Raw genomic sequence first — 19690 nt, forward strand, 5'->3', positions numbered from 1 at the left:
CAGACATTTGCTACCTTGTACCACCTCTGCTAAAAGATATAATATCATACCTTATATGTTCCAGTTATGGGTAAATTCTCAGTAAGAAAATGTACTCTCCTCCTAATCTCCTGGGCACTTGACTATTCATTTGTAGTAAAGCATCCTGTCTAGCTTTACAGAGAATGCTACTTCCCAGCTAAAGATAAACCAGAACCTAACCCCACTTAAGAGTAGCATACCTTTTTTCAACTACTCAGATCTTTTGAAAGTTGTTGTTTGAGTACTATATATTTACTTTATTTGGTATGTCTGTCTATCTGTCTATATTTTCCTGACCTGGCTAGTCTTGTCTTACAATCTGTTTACAGAAGGGCTAAGGGGAAACACTCTCAGAAAATAAGCAAAGATGCACAACAAACAAATAAACAAATAAATACATAGAAAATAAATAAGCAAACCAAAACTAATTAATTAATAACAAACAAAATGAATAAATAAGTCGCATAAACAAGTTGTGGTATAATTGCATGCAGTGTTTTACCTAATCAGTTATAGTCAAGTAAAACTAAAACAGTGCAACTGCAAACAAGGTTTTACCTAATCAGATATAATTAGCAAATATTTTCTAGAAACAGTTTAAAGACAGTAGAAAGAAGCCAGAATATCAAAGTACCCTCCTTGGAGTATACAAGGCTAGTAGGCCACTAATGTTTGAGAAAGGATTTTTGTACAAGAACTTGTATGCAAATATTGTCTGATTATTGTGAACTCTAGTTTGAAGGCTAAGCCATTCTCGCTTATTCCATGCATTGTAGTGATGGCCTGAAGAGGGTACACCAGTAGTAAATGTAGCAGTTATGTTGTATGTACTGTCTAGTTTATTAAGAAGTGAATAAATATGTGCTTATATTCTGTTGAGTGAGTCAGAATTGATAATGCTGCTTTATGAAACTGTCAAGCATTCAAACCACCTTTGTTTTTAAGTATCACCTTGTATGGACACTGTATCAGTGCACAATTTGTAAGGTGGTTTGAGCATAAAAGCAACATTATCAATCATGACTTGCTCAACAGAATATAAGAGCATATTTCTAGAGTTAGGAGTAATTTGGGGTCACTTTTCAATACACTCATACGACATTCCACTTCATGAAACATGACCCTTTCAATGCACAGTTGTGTCAAAAACTATTTCGAAAAAGTTGCTATCTAAAAATCACATTTTTTACAAAAGTATACAGGGGCAGTGCTTAGAAGAAATATGATGGGGGACCTTAAATGGAATCTTAAATAATGTGTTAAGAGTACTAGAAAATGGCTCATATTTTAGGCAATGTTACATAGATGGGACCCTTATTTCTAGTAATCTCATTTGAGAGCTCCACATCATGATAAAAGCAACTGCCATTGTGCAGTTTTATCCAAAATAATATATTATAATCAACATGCAAAATCACAAATAGGAAATGAATTGCAATAGTGACAGAAGCATACCTTATGATGTGTGACCTCACTAATGCTAAGTTGAAATGTTGGTGGCCAAAGTGTATAAAAGATGTCCATGGTATAGACATAAGTTAGTTTAATAACATTAATCCAGCATTTCGCAACACAGATGTGTTACAACACTTACCACAATTTGCAGTCAGCTTTGAAAGAATGAAGACATATGTTAGACTAGGAAAGAACATGGCTGTACTCCACAAGATAGCTAATACCTACTGAGCTTTTGGGTTGAAGATCTGAGTACATAGACAAAAGATAACAGCCTTTTTGTAGGAAAAAAATGAAATGGGGGGATATAAAAATATTTTTCCAGGATACATGATAACAAATCGAGCAGTCACTAATATTTCAAGTATAGAGATGACACCAGAAGATTTTGTGTCATGGTAGCTGTGAATAAACTAAATCAATACATTGAAGATGGCTGGATCTCATCATTTTGGAATATTTCTTTTTGAGCTAAGTATAAGCCAGTGTCCTGGGGTTGTACCAGAAATGGGCAGTACTTGTGTAACTAAATACTCTTATTGCCCACATAGTGGTATAGTATGGTGGGAAAGAACAGAGGGTACATCAGGAGTGGTTGTTTACTATAAACCACAAGACTACATGTGTGTCTTCCAGTGGTGGACTGGGTAACTGTCAGTACCAAAGCAAAGCAAGCATTAACAGACTGGCACATTATACTGACAGACATTTGAAACAAAATAATTTGGGGTTTCCTTATTGCAAAATAGATAGATAAATAGCTAGATAGATAGATAGATAGATAGATAGATAGATAGATAGATAGATAGATAGATAGATATAAAGAAGTTTGTCCATATTAAAAAGCAAGCCATTAGACACATATGCCAACAGTTGAAGGAGAAGACTTTAGTATCAGTAATTTTCCTATCATAGCAAGATTGGAAGTTGGTGTTTTTCAGTTAAGGCAAATCACCATCTGCTAGTAAAATTGCCTTTTGTCACATTGGAAGAATACCTGGAGTTCTGTCTGATGCCATTTTAAGGCCAAAATGATGAAGACTAACTTTTTGTCTTACCTGATGATAATATTTATATCACAATACTCAGTGAACCATTAGCATTTGGTTGTCATGTTAACTTTGTTAAAATGTCAATAAACACAACTCTTGAACTCAAACCCACTGTAGTAAACTTTTCTCTTTCTACAAAAATGTCAAAATGTTAGTGGGGTTGTGGTAGCCCCTGCCAACAGTTGTTCTTTGATTCTTATTTTACCTACAAATTCATCTTTGTGGGGGGGAATGCATGTAAGAAATGTTTTAAGTAATATCAACCTACAAAACTCTGAGCTGACATATCCTTCCATATCTACAAGTGTTCTCCATTAGCAGCTATCAAGCCATACATGTATACATTACATAATTATAATACAAGTTACTGATAATTTAAGATATGTAAAGTTTGTCGATCAAGTACCATATAGAAAACCTTTTCTGTAATCCAAGAATGCATCAGGTAAAGTCCCTGATTCAAGACATTTATACTGGCTCAAGGTGTACATTCGTATTAATGATGATATTGCATACTTGCTGAATTCTGTAATGAGACATATTAAAATATACATTTTGCAGATTTGCTTATTAATTAGCCCTTTTATGATCTTTTGCAATATTTTGTTACATATAAGATTAGGGGGATACAACTATAATTTGAAGAAGTGTGTTTATCATCCCTTTATGTACTATAACAGTTATTGTTCAAATTACAATTATATAAACATGACTTATGCAATAAAAAAAAATCTTATTTACAATCCTTTGTCAAACCTCATTCAGGGTCTTAAATCTTCTTCATATAATAAAAGTCATCATCACAATCCTTTATTTTTTTATTCTTTAACACGGCCTTTATAATAAATGTGCCATTTAAACCTGAAGCAAAGTAAGCCCCTGGTTATGCCTACTATTGAGATTCCATTAAAAATATTTTTTTATCCACATTTATACACCTTGCTGACTTGTAAAGTTTAATAACACCAACACAGAAAATATAATAGCCATACTTATTTTAATGTGCTTAAATGAAGGGATAGTATCTCTTATCATCAAATAAAGGGGACCTCTATGGGGTACCCACTGCGCCTCTTATGTTTACTTGCCTTTAAAATGGTGAAGAATGGGACACATTACAAATGGATTTGGCGATTCAAAATGTAATGGTATGAAATACAATGGCAACTGGAACTCCCCTGTATGGTAAAATATTTATTACATGTCATTATAATAGTTTAATGGATTATATAAAATACTTTTGTGAACTAATTATCTGAGACTTCCCAAAAAATTAAATGTGTCTTACAAGAATAAGATAAAAGATGAGTATATTTGTCAACTAAATGAATACGTAACTCTACTGTTGTAAGTTATTATGCACTTCCATTGTCATGGAATCAAAACTGAACAACTGTGTTATCAAAATAAAATTTTATTTACTGGCAATATTTACACAGATGCCTAACTGTTTCCTCTGTTGATAACTATCACTTTTAAACCTTGTCAGCAAGTGTGCTTATCTTCCAAATGCACATGGATGTCCACACATTTTGAAAAAAAAAACAAGATATTTTCTAATGTTTTTTAGTTTCAGAATATTCCAAAAACAACACTGTCTAAGGTAAACATACAGTGGCACAGTTAGGACTATGACAATTTCTTTTTGCTAGACAACAAAGCTATTCTTCCAGCAAGTGAATGACTTATCTTTAAATGTCATTAAATAATGTACTCAGGTTTTTTTAAATTTTACATAATAATGAAAACCCCAAAAAAATCTTAAAAAATGATGTGATGATTTAAATTACATGTACTGTTATTGTAAGAAAAGGAAAATGCCAGTAAACATTAAGTTTCTGATAGCAAAGTGCTGTACTTTAGTAATATTGTATTCTTTAGCAAACTAGCATGGGGTTGAGGCAAAGAAATGTATCTTGTTCTCTTCCCTCAAACATCTAATTAGTTAGTTATGTGAATTCCAGTGGTCAGATATACATCAGATGACTGATACTAAACAGCAAAAGACAAAGGTAAAAAATATGGGGAATGGCTTAACATTGTTTATGGAAATTTGTTATAAGTCCATAACATACAGGTTAATATGAAGTCATTTCTGTCAGTCTCTACAAGCACTTAAGAAGAAAGGAATTGCAGATGGTCATTTGTGGACAGTCGCAAAGTTTTCCAATGCGTGCTCCCTTCCGAATGGCACAAATGTCACCAAAAGAACACTGCAAGAAAAGCAAAATAATTACAGAATGGAAAGGAAACAATATTCATAATAAAGCATTCACACTTTAATATGAAAGCTGTTGTGTTAAAAGTTAAGAATAATCCAAGTTGGCTAAGAGCACTTCAGCTTAGACATCAAGTATAAAGTACTGAATGAATTAGATAAAATGTCCTGTGTTTACACACAACCACATATAATGCTGTATATAGCAAGTAAGACTTTGTCAATGCATTTTATTGTAAATGAAAAGTACAGATTTTGAAACTGTAGCATATGCATCTGGAATGTGTGTGTGTGTGTGTGTGTGTGTGTGTGTGTGTGTGTGTGTGTGTGTATGTGTGTGTGTGTGTGTGTGTGTGTGTGTGTGTGTGTGTGTGTGTGTGTGTGCGTGTGTGTGTGTGTGTGCGTGTGTGCGTGTGTGTGTGTGTGTGTGTGTGTGTGTGTGTGTGTGTGTGTGTGTGTGTGTGTGTGTGTGTGTGTGTGTGTGTGTGTGCATGTGTGTGTGTGTGTGTGTGTGTGTGTGTGTGTGTGTGTGTGTGTGTGTGTGTGTGTGTCTGTGTGTGTGTGTGTGAGAAACAGTTTCAGTTTTGAAAGCTCTCCCACATGTTTAGTATAAAGCAACCACAGGATTTGTACCATCTGACATCTTGGCTACATCTTTACTAATAATACAATTACATACTTTGTAAAGCTTTTCAGAATGCTCATGACATTTTGATTGCCTCAAAGATTAAAATGTAATGAAAGAAAGAAAGTAAAAAGTTCAAAAACAAAAGGCAACATACAGTTAGACTGCCAATATTTAACAAGCTAAACCTTGGCAGTTCAGTTGATTTTTTTTTTATACTTTGTATTTATAAACCAAGTTCAGTTACTACAGGTTTTCTTACATTATGAATATGAAAGTATGTGGCAATTACTGATTTATAAATATTAATGTCTTCGATCTCTAATGAAATATCATTGACTAATATACCATGAATGAGCTGCCTGTCCATGATTTACCATGATTTCATCTTACTATCGCAGAATAAAATATAATTTTGCAAGTTTCCACATTAAAATATTTGTATAGTATCAGTTTTGCTATTATGATAATATAGATGCAATATGTGGTCTCATACAAATGTTGTCAGAAAAAAACTATACAGATATTGTTAGAGAATAGCTTTGTTTTTATTTTGATACAAAACACTGCAACCAGATAAGTATATTAATAAGCGCTACTGTGGCAAATCATTTGCAAACCTTTTTTTTAGACCAGTGGAAGAAAGAATGCATTTGTGACTCTGATTATTGAGGTCACATTGCATTTTATACATGGTTTATTAAGAGTATTTTTTAATTTGGCAAAATGATTAAAAGGAAATGGGAAATGTGAGTTATTTGAACAGTACAACTAGGTTTTTTTGAAGTCTACTGCCAGTTAGTCAATAAAAAGCAATGCCTTTTTATGCATCATCATTAACAGGAATCCATTAAAAAAGGCAATAAGTTTGGATGCTCACCATAAACTTAGAATTAGTAATGCGTATATTCATGCATGGAACATCATTAAGTGGAAATCCATTTTCTAAAAATGTATAGTTTGATAGTTTTCCATTATGAAACTTACATTTTTGGATAAGGAGTTTGATGGGTCCTTGATGGATTCAACATTATGGAAGTAAAAGAGGTTGGGGGATACTTACATATCTATTTTATATAGAATTAATGATGAATATGAAAAGAATGAAAATAAAATAACTTTTCTGATCTTTTGCATTGGGTTACAATTTGGATAATATGCTTTGAAATTGCCATTAGAAATGGTTGGATTATTCTGAAAAGAAATGGAATTTCAACAAAATAGTTCAGATTAATTTACAAAAAAAATTATCTTGAAATCTACCATGGAAAAATTCTAAATGGGGGGGGGGGGTGGGACAACACTGTAATTGTGAGCAACCTACTGGCACAAATAAGTGTGAGTCATGTAAGTGGTGTCGTTTATTACATGAAAAGCCATATGTCACTTTCAATAACATTAAGAAAACATATATCTCCAAAGTATGTTTTGATTGTAATTTAACATTTGTAATTTACATTGCTTTGTGTGACAGAAGTGAGGTGTTTTACATAGGTAGAGTCATTTTTAAGCTGTCACAAAAAATATGCAAACACATGCATGACATCAGCATCAAACAATAATCTAAAACATCACACAAACGTGCTCATTGTTTAAAAAGCTTCATTTTTCATAATGAATTATATGGAGAAAAACATATGGGGCTTTATATCTGCTGTTTTTTAAGTTTATAAGTCACAGCCATCCGAGGATTAAGTCATTCAGACAATATAAGATGTTTTTTGAAATGGAAGACAGCTAAGTTCTTGTGCAAGGTATGCATATGTTTTGCTTCTAATTTACGGTATTTTATTTTGGATGCCTTTAAAGTGTACATGTTGTATCTTTCATTATCATGCATTTGAAGTCATATAATTTGGACTCTGGGATATATGAATTGTGAAGAGTGTGAAAGCATTCTGATGAAGTCTGATTAAAAAGGAAAATACTCAAAAATATTTTGTGTCCTAGAGATTCCACTGCAGTCTAAGATCTGTTCTGGATAACATATATATGTATGGATATTAAATAACTACATCTGTTGAAGGTAAATGGGACAGTGGGACTGAACTAATTTAATTTGGATGTGCAGCGTTACTGAAGCAGCCTTTTCAAGCAAACAGAATTTGAGCCTTTATCTTCTAAAGTGTGCAACCCAAACTGTACCAGTCTTCTTAGTAACAAGAACTCCACTTAACTATTTCATAAACCCAATACATTTATGAGACCAATAACTATGGAAGTTTTATGAATACCTTATATTGTTTGTATATTATGGCAGCAAGAGGCTTTCATCCAGAACAGAAAATCATGTCAGGATACTTCTACCATGCGGTTTTAGGATATAACAAATTATAAAATAATAGCATCTTAAAGTATGTGTTAGAATTACCAGCTGATATTCCAATATGATCAGCATGTTAAAAAAACAAATACCATATTATTAAGTGCTGAAAATTCTGAGGTGAGAGGGCATTAATTGACATAAGAGTTATTTGATTTGCTTGGACCATTAATCTGATAATTAACAGCCATTAAATATCAGTTAAGTGTAGTCCAGTGATCAATGTTGTGTAATTTTCCATGACTGCAGCAGCACTATCAGCTCACATAAAATACATCCATTATAAGAAAGCATAAGTTAAAACAATAAGAGTATACCTTTGAAGAATAACTCAGAAATGTATATGGACTGAGAGGGTGTAAGCTTCTTAAATTCCCATTTATTATCATAGATATAAATGCATGCCAGCACTGTGGAACAGCAAGTCAATGATTAAATAAAGAAAAATGATTTTATGACCTGAACTACGAGATTTTAAAATATTATAGCCTCATCATTAAAACTGCTCTGTTAGCCTTTTTCTTAACCAACTAGTATTCCTTCTTGGCCTGGTCTGCCATTTCCATCTGCCACTTCTTCCTGCTCTCCTCCTTTCGTTTGGTATCTGTATGGACTTCTGCATTCCACCACCAGCTTTTCTTATGTACTTTATTTCTGTATCTGGAAATACTGAGAAATTCCATGCCTGGCACTTATCTTTTCTATCATATTCACTGCCTCATGTAGAGCCTATAATTAAAACAGGAAGATGACCCCATCCTAGGGTAAGTAAGAACAGCACTAAGGAAAATGAAGTCAGGGAAAGCAGCAGGCTCAGATGAAGCCAAGGCAGACATGATCATAATGTTGGGTGCATTATGGGATAAATGGCTCCTGAAATTACTAATCATGGTAGAGTGAGAAATCTATATACCAGATGACTGGTGAGTAGCATTTTAGTGCCAGTGTACAAGAAACAAGGAGACTTTCACCACTCTCAAGAATGCTGATGTACAAACACCTGTCCTACTGCATGGAAGAGCTGGTGAGGGAGAACATTAAATGAGATAAGCAGTTTGGGTCGAGATCACAATGTGGTACAAATGACCTAATGCTTGCAGTGAGACAGATAATGTAGAAGAAGGTAGAGATGTGTGAACAGAGGTTCAAAAGATTTCTCATTCAATGACTGAACATAGACCCCAAGTACAAACATTGTTTGCTCTCACATAGGGGGTTCTCAGTGGGAGGGCATGTACTTTATGTTCATCTCTGAGCGCGTTCTTGTTCATGCTAGTGAGTGGATTGCATTAGCCAACAGGATGAGGGTGACAGATCAGAACAGCTACTGTATGTATATGATGTAGTATTAAAAAGAGATTCTAAACAGCATAACCAGGCAATCCTCTTAACTTGTGCTGACTTATTTATTTATTTATTGCTTTTGTTTACTGGAAAATTCCAGCTGGGACATTGTTACCATCTTAGAAGAGGCCTGGGGAGAAAAGCTCCAAATGATACATATTAGATAAAGATTTTGCATACAGGCAGCCACGGTGGTGCAGTGGTTAGCATTGTTGCCTCACAGCAAGAGGTTCTCCTGTTCGATCCTCAGCTGGGGTGCCTTCTGTGCGGAGTCTGCATGTCCTCCCTGTGGTTGCGTGGGTTTCCTTCTGGTGCTCCGGTTTCCTCCCACATCCCAAAGACATGCTGCAGGTGGATTGGACACTCTAAATTGGCCCTTTGTGTGAGTGCGTGTTTGTGTGTGCCTTCTGTGGAAGGTTGGGCACCAGGCTGGCAACTTGACACTGTAAAACTCTACTGCCAATCATGAGCAGACAAGTGATTCGCTGTGGTGACCCCTAACCGGGAAAAGCCGAAAGAAGAAGAAGAAAAAGAAGATAAAGATTTTGCATACATAGTCTAGTGAATAAAAACATGTAGTAAAAGTTTACACATGGTATAGAAAAGTCATTATTCAATAGTATTTTGAAAAGTCTGTGTAGTAATGGAGCCATTGCAGAGAGTGCAATAAGGCATGGGTGCAGATTATTGTTTTGAGCAAAGGAAGAGTAGCATAATTCAATATACAGACATAAATTTCAGTGGACCAGTAGCATTGTATACTTCAGTAAACAGTTTTATAGTAAAGACATAAAATAAAGTTAAAGCTGCAGAAAAGCAGCATCATTTTACGCTTTAGCTTTTTTGTGCTGGTCAGCAGCTGGTGTAGTAAACAAACTGATCAAAGAAGGTTAAGGACTAGAAACTGTGAGTGGGAAAATGGGGCATGAGTAGTCAGGTATTGATGAGTTTAAAAAAGGCAGAAACATGCAGGTCTACAGCTAGAGGGGGTTGGCATTATTGTCTAAATGTACTGACAATGGCTTAAAAAGTAGAAATAAAATGTCATGTGCTTTAAGCATGAAGACGTATGAAAAAGAAGGACAAATAGTGGAACAGGTTAATGGCTTCAAGTATCTGGGAGGTGTGGATGAGAAGAAGGAAAGTCTAAATCAGAAACTTAAAGCTAGAATCATAGTTGTTACAGCAAACTGGCACAAAGTGTCAAGGATAGTGGAGGACTGAAGAATGCCAAAAGAGATAAAAAGTAAGGTGTGCAAGACAATGGAGTAAGCAATGCTCCCGAATGGCACAGAAATCTAGTGCTCCCGAATAGCACAGAAACTTAGGCAGTGAAGATACAGCACCTAAGGAATTTGAAGTGGCAATGATGAAGTACCTGTGTTAGGTAGTAGGATGTATACTGTGGAAAAGATGAAAACCGGAAGACATCAGAGCAGAGGTTAAACAGTAGAAAAGGTCAATGATAACAGGTATGGGTGGTTCGGTCACGTGCAGGAAAACAGAAGATGATTTAGTAAAGAAGGTTTGAGATAAACAGGAAGAAGATAAGAGAATCAAAGGGCTTCCAGCTAAGAGATGAAATGATTCTATAAGATAAGATGTGTGACACTCAGGCATGAGTATTGAAGATGGTAGGAGAGCTTTCTAAATAAAGAGATGCAGACTCACCATCATACCTCTCAACCTCTAAGTCAAGAAATCTGGACAAAGCAAAAAATACTGGGGGAACAAAGGCCCCAAATCAGGGACAAATTTTAATATTCCTCTTATAAACATAAAAAGTGGCTAGAATAAGAGGTTTTGCATTAATGTGCATTTTCTGAAAAATATGCAGTCTAAAACTGAAATGTATAGCATTATTTAATTACTAAAAAAGAAAGAAAACTACAAATTTTATGAGGAACACACCAAAAATATGAGACAAAAGACTGGACATTTGAGAGGTATGCACACAACCCTAACCTTGTGTAGAAAGTATGGACAGTTGAGAGGTATGCACAAAACTCTAACCCTGTGTAGAAAGTCTAGACAGTTGAGATGTATGCACACAACCCTAACCCTGTGTAGAAAGTCTGGACAGTTGAGAGGTATGCACACAACCCTAACCCTGTGTAAAATGTCTGGACAGTTGAGAGATAGGCACAGAAACCTAACCCTGTGTAGAAAGTCTGGACAGTTGAGAGGTATGCACACAACCATAACCCTGTGTAGAAAGTCTGGACAGATGAGAGTTATGCACAAAACCCTAACACTGTGTAGAAAGTCTGGACAGTTGAGAGGTATGCACATGACCCTAACCCTGTCTAGAAAGTCTGGACAGTTGAGAGATATGCACATAAAACTAACTCTGTGTACAAAGTTTGGACAGTTGAGAGGTATGCACACAACCCTAACCCTGTGTAGAAAGTCTGAACAGTTGAGAGGTATGCAGACAACCCTAACCCTGTGAAGAAAGTCTAGACAGTTGAGAGGTATGCACACATCCCTAACCCTTTGTAGACAGTCTGGACAGTTGAGACTTATGCACACAACCCTAACCCTGTGTAGAAAGTCTGTACAGTTCAGAGGCATGCATACAACCCTACCCTGTGTAGAAAGTCTAGACAGATGAGAACAATGCACACAACCCTAACCCTGTGTAGAAAATCTGGATAGTTGATAGGTAGGCACTCCTCCCTAAACTGGTGTAGAAAGTCTAGACAGATGAGAGGTATGCACACAACCCTAACCCTGTGTAGAAAGTCTGGACAGTTAAGAGGTATGCACACATCCCTAAGTCTGTGTAGAAATTCTGGATAGTTGAGAGGCATGCACACAACCCTAACCCTGTGTAAAAGTCTGGACAGTTGAGAGGTATGCACAACCACCCTAACCTGTTGTAGAAAGTCTGGACAGTTGAGAGGTATGCACACAACCCTAACCCTGTGTAGAAAGTCTGGAAAGTTGAGAAGTATGCACACAACCCTAACCTTGTGTAGAAAGTCTTGACAGTTGAGAGGTATGTACACAACCCTAACCCTGTGTAGAAAGTCTGGACAGTTGAGAGGTATGCACACAACCCTAACCCTGTGGAGAAAGTCTGGACAGTTGAGAGGTATGCACACATCCCTATCCCTGTGTAGGAAGTCTGGACAGTTGAGAAGTATGCACACAACCCTAACCCTGTGTAGAAAGTCTGGACAGTTGAGAGGTATGCACACATCACTAACCCTGTGTAGAACGTCTGGACAGTTGAGAGGTATGCACACAACCCTAACCCTATGTAGAAAGTCTGGACAGTTGAGAGGTATTCACACTACCCTAACCCTGTGTAGAAAGTCTGGACAGTTGAGAGGTATGCACCCATCCTTAACCCTGTGTAGAAAGTCTGGACAGTTGAGAAGTATGCCCACAACCCTAACCCTGTGTAGAAAGTCAGGACAGTTGGGAGGTATGAACACATCCCTAACCCTGTGTAGAAAGTCTGAACAGTTGAGAGGTATGCACACAACCATAACCCTGTGTAGAAAGTCTGGACAGTTAAGAGTTATGCCCACAACCCTAACCCTGTGTAGAAAGACTGGAATGTTGAGAGGTATGCACACAACCCTAACCTTGTGTAGAAAGTCTGGTCAGTTGAGAGGTATGCACACAACCCTAACCCTGTGTAGAAAGTCTGGACAGTTGAGAGGTATGCACACATCCCTAACCCTGTGTATAACGTCTGGACAGTTGAGAGGTATGCACACAACCCTAACCCTGTGTAAAAAGTCTGGACAGTTGAGAGGTATTCACACAACCCTAACCCTGTGTAGAAAGTCTGGACAGTTGAGAGGTATGCACACATCCCTAACCCTGTGTAGAAAGTCTGGACAGTTGGGAGGTATGCAACCATCCCTAACCCTGCATAGAAAGTCTGAACAGTTGAGAGGTATGCACACAACCATAACCCTGTGTAGAAAGTCTGGACAGTTGAGAGGTATGCACTCAACCCTAACCCTGTGCAGAAAGTTTGGACAGTTGAGAGGTATGCACACAACCCTAAACCTGTGTAGAACGTCTATACAGTTGGGATGTATGCACATAACCCTAACCCTGTGTAGAAAGTCTGGACAGTTGAGAGGTATGCACACTACCCTAACCCTGTGTAGAAAGTCTGGACATTTGAGAGGTATGCAAAAACCCTAACCCTGTGTAGAAAGTCTGGACAGTTGAGAGGTATGCACACAACCCTAACCCTGTTTAGAAAATCTGGACAGTTAAAAGGTATGCACACAACCCTAACCCTGTATAAAGTTTGGACAGTTGAGAGGAATGCACACAACTCTAGCCCTGTGTAGAAAGTCTGGACAGTTGAGAGGTATGCACACCTCCCTAACCTGGTGTAGAAAGTCTGGACAGTTGAGAGGTATGCACACAACCCTAACCCTCTGTAGAAAGGCTGGACAGTTGAGAGGTATGCACAAATCCCTAACCTTAGGCAGAAAGTCTTAACAGTTGAGAGGTATGCACACAACCCTAACACTGTGTAAAAAGTCTGTACAGTTGAGAGGTATGCACACAACCATAACCCTGTGTCTAAAGTCTGGACAGTTGAGAGTTATGCACACAACCATAACCCTGTGTAGAAAGACTAGAATGTTGAGAGGTATGCACACAACCCTAACCTTGTGTAGAAAGTCTGGACAGTTGAGAGGTATGCACACATCCCTAACCTTGTGTAGAAAGTCTGGACAGTTGAGAAGTATGCACACAACCCTAACCATGTGTAGAAAGTCTGGACAGTTGGGAGGTATGCACCCATCCCTAACCCTGTGTAGAAAGCCTGAACAGTTGAGAGGTATGCACACAAACATAACCCTGTGTAGAAAGTCTGGACATTTGAGAGGTATGCACTCAACCCTAACCCTGTGTAGAAAGTCTGGACAGTTGAGAGGTATGCACACAACCCTACCCCTGTGTGGAAAGTCTGGACAGTTGAGAGGCATGCACACATCTCTAACCCTGTGTAGAAAGTCTGGGAAGTTGAGAGGTATGCACCCATCCCTAACCCTGTGTAGAAAGTCTGGACAGTTGAGAGGTATGCACACATCCCTAACCCTGTGTAGAAAGTCTGGACAGTTGGGAGGTATGCAACCATCCCTAACCCTGCGTAGAAAGTCTGAACAGTTGAGAGGTATGCACACAACCATAACCCTGTGTAGAAAGTCTGGACAGTTGAGAGGTATGCACTCAACCCTAACCCTGTGCAGAAAAATTTGGACAGTTGAGAGGTATGCACACAACCCTAAACCTGTGTAGAACGTCTATACAGTTGGGATGTATGCACACAACCCTAACCCTGTGTAGAAAGTCTGGACAGTTGAGAGGTATGCACACTACCCTAACCCTGTGTAGAAAGTCTGGACATTTGAGAGGTATGCAAAAACCCTAACCCTGTGTAGAAAGTCTGGACAGTTGAGAGGTATGCACACAACCCTAACCCTGTGTAGAAAATCTGGACAGTTAAAAGGTATGCACACAACCCTAACCCTGTATAAAGTTAGGACAGTTGAGAGGAATGCACACAACTCTAGCCCTGTGTAGAAAGTCTGGACAGTTGAGAGGTATGCACACCTCCCTAACCTGGTGTAGAAAGTCTGGACAGTTGAGAGGTATGCACACAACCCTAACCCTCTGTAGAAAGGCTGGACAGTTGAGAGGTATGCACAAATCCCTAACCTTAGGCAGAAAGTCTTAACAGTTGAGAGGTATGCACACAACCCTAACACTGTGTAAAAAGTCTGTACAGTTGAGTGGTATGCACACAACCATAACCCTGTGTCTAAAGTCTGGACAGTTGAGAGTTATGCACACAACCATAACCCTGTGTAGAAAGACTAGAATGTTGAGAGGTATGCACACAACCCTAACCTTGTGTAGAAAGTCTGGAGAGTTGAGAGGTATGCACACAACCCTAACCCTGTGTGGAAAGTCTGGACAGTTGAGAGGTATGCACACATCCCTAACCCTGTGTATAACCTCTGGACAGTTGAGAGGAATGCACACAACCCTAACCCTGTGTAGAAAGTCTGGACAGTTGAGAAGTATTCACACAACCCTAACCCTGTGTAGAAAGTCTGGACAGTTGAGAGGTATGCACACATCCCTAACCTTGTGTAGAAAGTCTGGACAGTTGAGAAGTATACAGACAACCCTAACCATGTGTAGAAAGTCTGGACAGTTGGGAGGTATGCACCCATCCCTAACCCTGTGTAGAAAGCCTGAACAGTTGAGAGGTATGCACACAAACATAACCCTGTGTAGAAAGTCTGGACATTTGAGAGGTATGCACTCAACCCTAAGCCTGTGTAGAAAGTCTGGACAGTTGAGAGGTATGCACACAACCCTAACCCTGTGTAGAAAGTCTGGACAGTTGAGAGGCATGCACACATCTCTAACCCTGTGTAGAAAGTCTGGGAAGTTGAGAGGTATGCACACAACCCTAACCCTGTGTAGAAAGTCTGGACAGTTAAAAGGTATGCACACAACCCTAACCCTGTGCAGAAAGTCTGGACAGTCGAGAGGAATGCACACAACTCTAGCCCTGTGTAGAATGTCTGGACAGTTGAAAGGTATGCACACAACCCTAACCCTGTGTATAAAGTCTGGACAGTTGAGAGGTATGCACACATCCCTAACCCTGTGTAGAAAGTCTTGACAGTTGAGAGGTATGCACACATCTCTAACCCTGTGTAGAAAGTCTGGACAGTTGAGAGGTATGCACACATCCCTAACCCTGAGTAGAAAGTCTGTACATTTGAGATGTATGCACACAACCCTAACCCTGTGTAGGAAGTCTGGACAGTTGAGAGGTATGCCCACAACCCTAACCCTGTGTAGAAAGTCTGGACAGATGAGAGGTATCCACACATCCATAACCCTGTGTAGAAAGTCTGGACAGATGAGAGGTATGCACACATCCATAACCCTGTGTAGAAAGTCTGGACAGTTGAGAGGTATGCACACATCCCTAACCCTAGATAGAAAGTCTGTACATTTGAGAGGTATGCACACAACCCTAATCCTGTGTAGAAAGTCTGGACAGTTGAGAGGTATGCACACATCAGTAACCCAGTGTAGAAAGTCTGGACAGTTGAGAGGTATGCGCACATCCCTAACCCTGTGTAGAATGTCTGGACAGTTGAGAGGTATGCACACAATCCTAACCGTGTGTAGAAAGTCTGAACATTTGAGAGGTATGCACACATCCCTAAGTCTGTGTAGAAATTCTGGACAGTTGAGAGGCATGCACACAACCCTAACCCTGCGTAGAAAGTCTGGATAGTTGAGAGGTATGCACAACCACCCTAACCTTGTGTAGAAAGTCTTGACAGTTGAGAGGTATGCACACAACCCTAACCCTGTGTAGAAAGTCTGGACAGTTGAGAGGTATGCACACAACCCTAACCCTGTGGAGAAAGTCTGGACAGTTGAGAGGTATGCACATATCCCTATCCATGTGTAGGAAGTCTGGACAGTTGAGAAGTATGCACACAACCCTAACCCTGTGTAGAAAGTCTGAACATTTGAGAGGTATGCACACATCCCTAAGTCTGTGTAGAAATTCTGGACAGTTGAGAGGCATGCACACAACCCTAACCCTGTGTATAAAATCTGGATAGTTGAGAGGTAGGAACACCTCCCTAAACTGGTGTAGAAAGTCTGGACAGATGAGAGGTTTGCACACAACCCTAACCCTGTGTAGAAAGTCTGGACAGTTGAGAGGTATGCACACATCCCTAAGTCTGTGTAGAAATTCTGGACAGTTGAGAGGCATGCACACAACCCTAACCCTGCGTAGAAAGTCTGGACAGTTGAGAGGTATGCACAACCACCCTAACCTTGTGTAGAAAGTCTTGACAGTTGAGAGGTATGCACACAACCCTAACCCTGTGTAGAAAGTCTGGACAGTTGAGAGGTATGCACACAACCCTAACCCTGTGGAGAAAGTCTGGACAGTTGAGAGGTATGCACATATCCCTATCCATGTGTAGGAAGTCTGGACAGTTGAGAAGTATGCACACAACCCTAACACTGTGTAGAAAGTCTGGACAGTTGAGAGGTATGCACACATCGCTAACCCTGTGCTGAACATCTGGAAAGTTGAGAGGTATGCACACAACCCTAACCCTGTGTAGAAAGTCTGGACAGTTGAGAGGTATTCACACTACCCTAACCCTGTGTAGAAAGTCTGGACAGTTGAGAGGTATGCACACATCCCTAACCCTGTGTAGAAAGTCTGGACAGTTGAGAAGTATGCCCACAACCCTAACACTGTGTAGAAAGTCAGGACAGTTGGGAGGTATGAACACATCCCTAACCCTGTGTAGAAAGTCCGAACAGTTGAGAGGTATGCACACAACCATAACCCTGTGTAGAAAGTCTGGACAGTTCAGAGGTATGCACACATCCCTAACCCTGTGTATAACATCTGGACAGTTGAGAGGTATGCACACAACCCTAACCCTGTGTAGAAAGTCTGGACAGTTGAGAGGTATTCACACAACCCTAACCCTGTGTAGAAAGTCTGGACAGTTGAGAGGTATTCACACAACCCTAACCCTGTGTAGAAAGTCTGGACAGTTGAGATGTATGCACACATCCCTAACCCTGTGTAGAAAGTCTGGACATTTGAGAGGTATGCACACATCCCTAACCCTGTGTAGAAAGACTGGAATGTTGAGAGGTATGCACACAACCCTAACCTTGTGTAGAAAGTCTGGTCAGTTGAGAGGTATGCACACAACCCTAACCCTGTGTAGAAAGTCTGGACAGTTGAGAGGTATGCACACATCCCTAACCCTGTGTATAACATCTGGACAGTTGAGAGGTATGCACACAACCCTAACCCTGTGTAGAAAGTCTGGACAGTTGAGAGGTATTCACACAACCCTAACCCTGTGTAGAAAGTCTGGACAGTTGAGAGGTATGCACACATCCCTAACCCTGTGTAGAAAGTCTGGACAGTTGAGAAGTATGCACACAACCCTAACCCTGTGTAGAAAGTCTGGACAGTTGGAAGGTATGCAACCATCCCTAACCCTGCGTAGAAAGTCTGAACATTTGAGAGGTATGCACACAACCATAACCCTCTGTAGAAAGTCTGGACAGTTGAGAGGTATGCACTCAACCCTAACCCTGTGCAGAAAGTTTGGACAGTTGAGAGGTATGCACACAACCCTAAACCTGTGTAGAACGTCTATACAGTTGGGATGTATGCACACAACCCTAACCCTATGTAGAAAGTCTGGACAGTTGAGAGGTATGCACACAACCCTAACCCTGTGTAGAAAGTCTGGACATTTGAGAGGTATGCAAAAACCCTAACCCTGTGTAGAAAGTGGACAGTTGAGAGGTATGCACACAACCCTAACCCTGTGTAGAAAATCTGGACAGTTAAAAGGTATGCACACAACCCTAACCCTGTGTAAAGTCTGGACAGTTGAGACTAATGCACACAACTCTAGCCCTGTGTAGAAAGTCTGGACAGTTGAAAGGTATGCACACAAACCTATCCCTGTGTAGAAAGTCTGGACAGTTGAGAGGTATACACACCTCCCTAACCTGGTGTAGAAAGTCTGGACAGTTGAGAGGTATGCACACAACCCTAACCCTCTGTAGAAAGGCTGGAGAGTTGAGAGGTATGCACACATCCCTAACCTTAGGCAGAAAGTCTTAACAGTTGAGAGGTATGCACACAACCCTAACACTGTGTAAAAAGTCTGTACAGTTGAGAGGTATGCACACAACCATAACCCTGTGTATAAAGTCTGGACAGTTGAGAGTTATGCACACAACCCTAACCCTGTGTAGAAAGACTAGAATGTTGAGAGGTATGCACACAACCCTAACCTTGTGTAGAAAGTCTGGAGAGTTGAGAGGTATGCACACAACCCTAACCCTGTGTAGAAAGTCTGGACAGTTAAAAGGTATGCACACAACCCTAACCCTGAGTAGAAAATCTGTACATTTGAGAGGTATGCACACAACCCTAACTCTGAGTAGAAAGTCTGTACATTTGAGAGGTATGCACACAACCCTAACCCTGTGTAGAATGTCTGGGCAGTTGAAACGTATGCGCACAACCCTAACCCTGTGTAAAAAGTCTTGACATTTGAGAGGTATGCACACAACCCTAACAGTGTATAGAAAGTCTGGACAGTTGAGAGATATGCACACAACCCTATCCCTGTGTAGAATGTCTGGGCAGTTGACATGTATGCACACAACCCTAACCCTGTGTAGAAAGTCTGGACAGTTGAGAGGTATGCACACAACCCTAACCCTGTGGAGAAAGTCTGGACAGTTGAGAGGTATGCACATATCCCTATCCATGTGTAGGAAGTCTGGACAGTTGAGAAGTATGCACACAACCCTATCCCTGTGTAGAAAGTCTGAACATTTGAGAGGTATGCACACATCCCTAAGTCTGTGTAGAAATTCTGGACAGTTGAGAGGCATGCACACAACCCTAACCCTGTGTAGAAAATCTGGATAGTTGAGAGGTAGGAACACCTCCCTAAACTGGTGTAGAAAGTCTGGACAGATGAGAGGTTTGCACACAACCCTAACCCTGTGTAGAAAGTCTGGACAGTTGAGAGGTATGCACACATCCCTAAGTCTGTGTA

General features: G+C 39.6%; 1 protein-coding gene across 1 annotated transcript in view; it reads right to left on the reverse strand.

Moving 5' to 3' along the window:
• Positions 1-3601: 3601 nt before the first annotated feature.
• Positions 3602-19690, reverse strand: part of LOC122804121 (cocaine- and amphetamine-regulated transcript protein-like) — a 34422-nt gene continuing 18333 nt past the window's right edge. Inside the window, exon 3 of the mRNA XM_044073768.1 lies at positions 3602-4741. Within this exon, the coding sequence (XP_043929703.1) occupies positions 4634-4741 (108 nt within the window). The 3' untranslated portion in view covers positions 3602-4633. The remainder of the gene's footprint in view (positions 4742-19690) is intronic.

Source organism: Protopterus annectens, chromosome 6.part0 (genome assembly GCF_019279795.1).
Source record: "Protopterus annectens isolate FY-2018-M chromosome 6.part0, PAN1.0, whole genome shotgun sequence".
Lineage (NCBI taxonomy): Eukaryota > Metazoa > Chordata > Ceratodontiformes > Protopteridae > Protopterus > Protopterus annectens.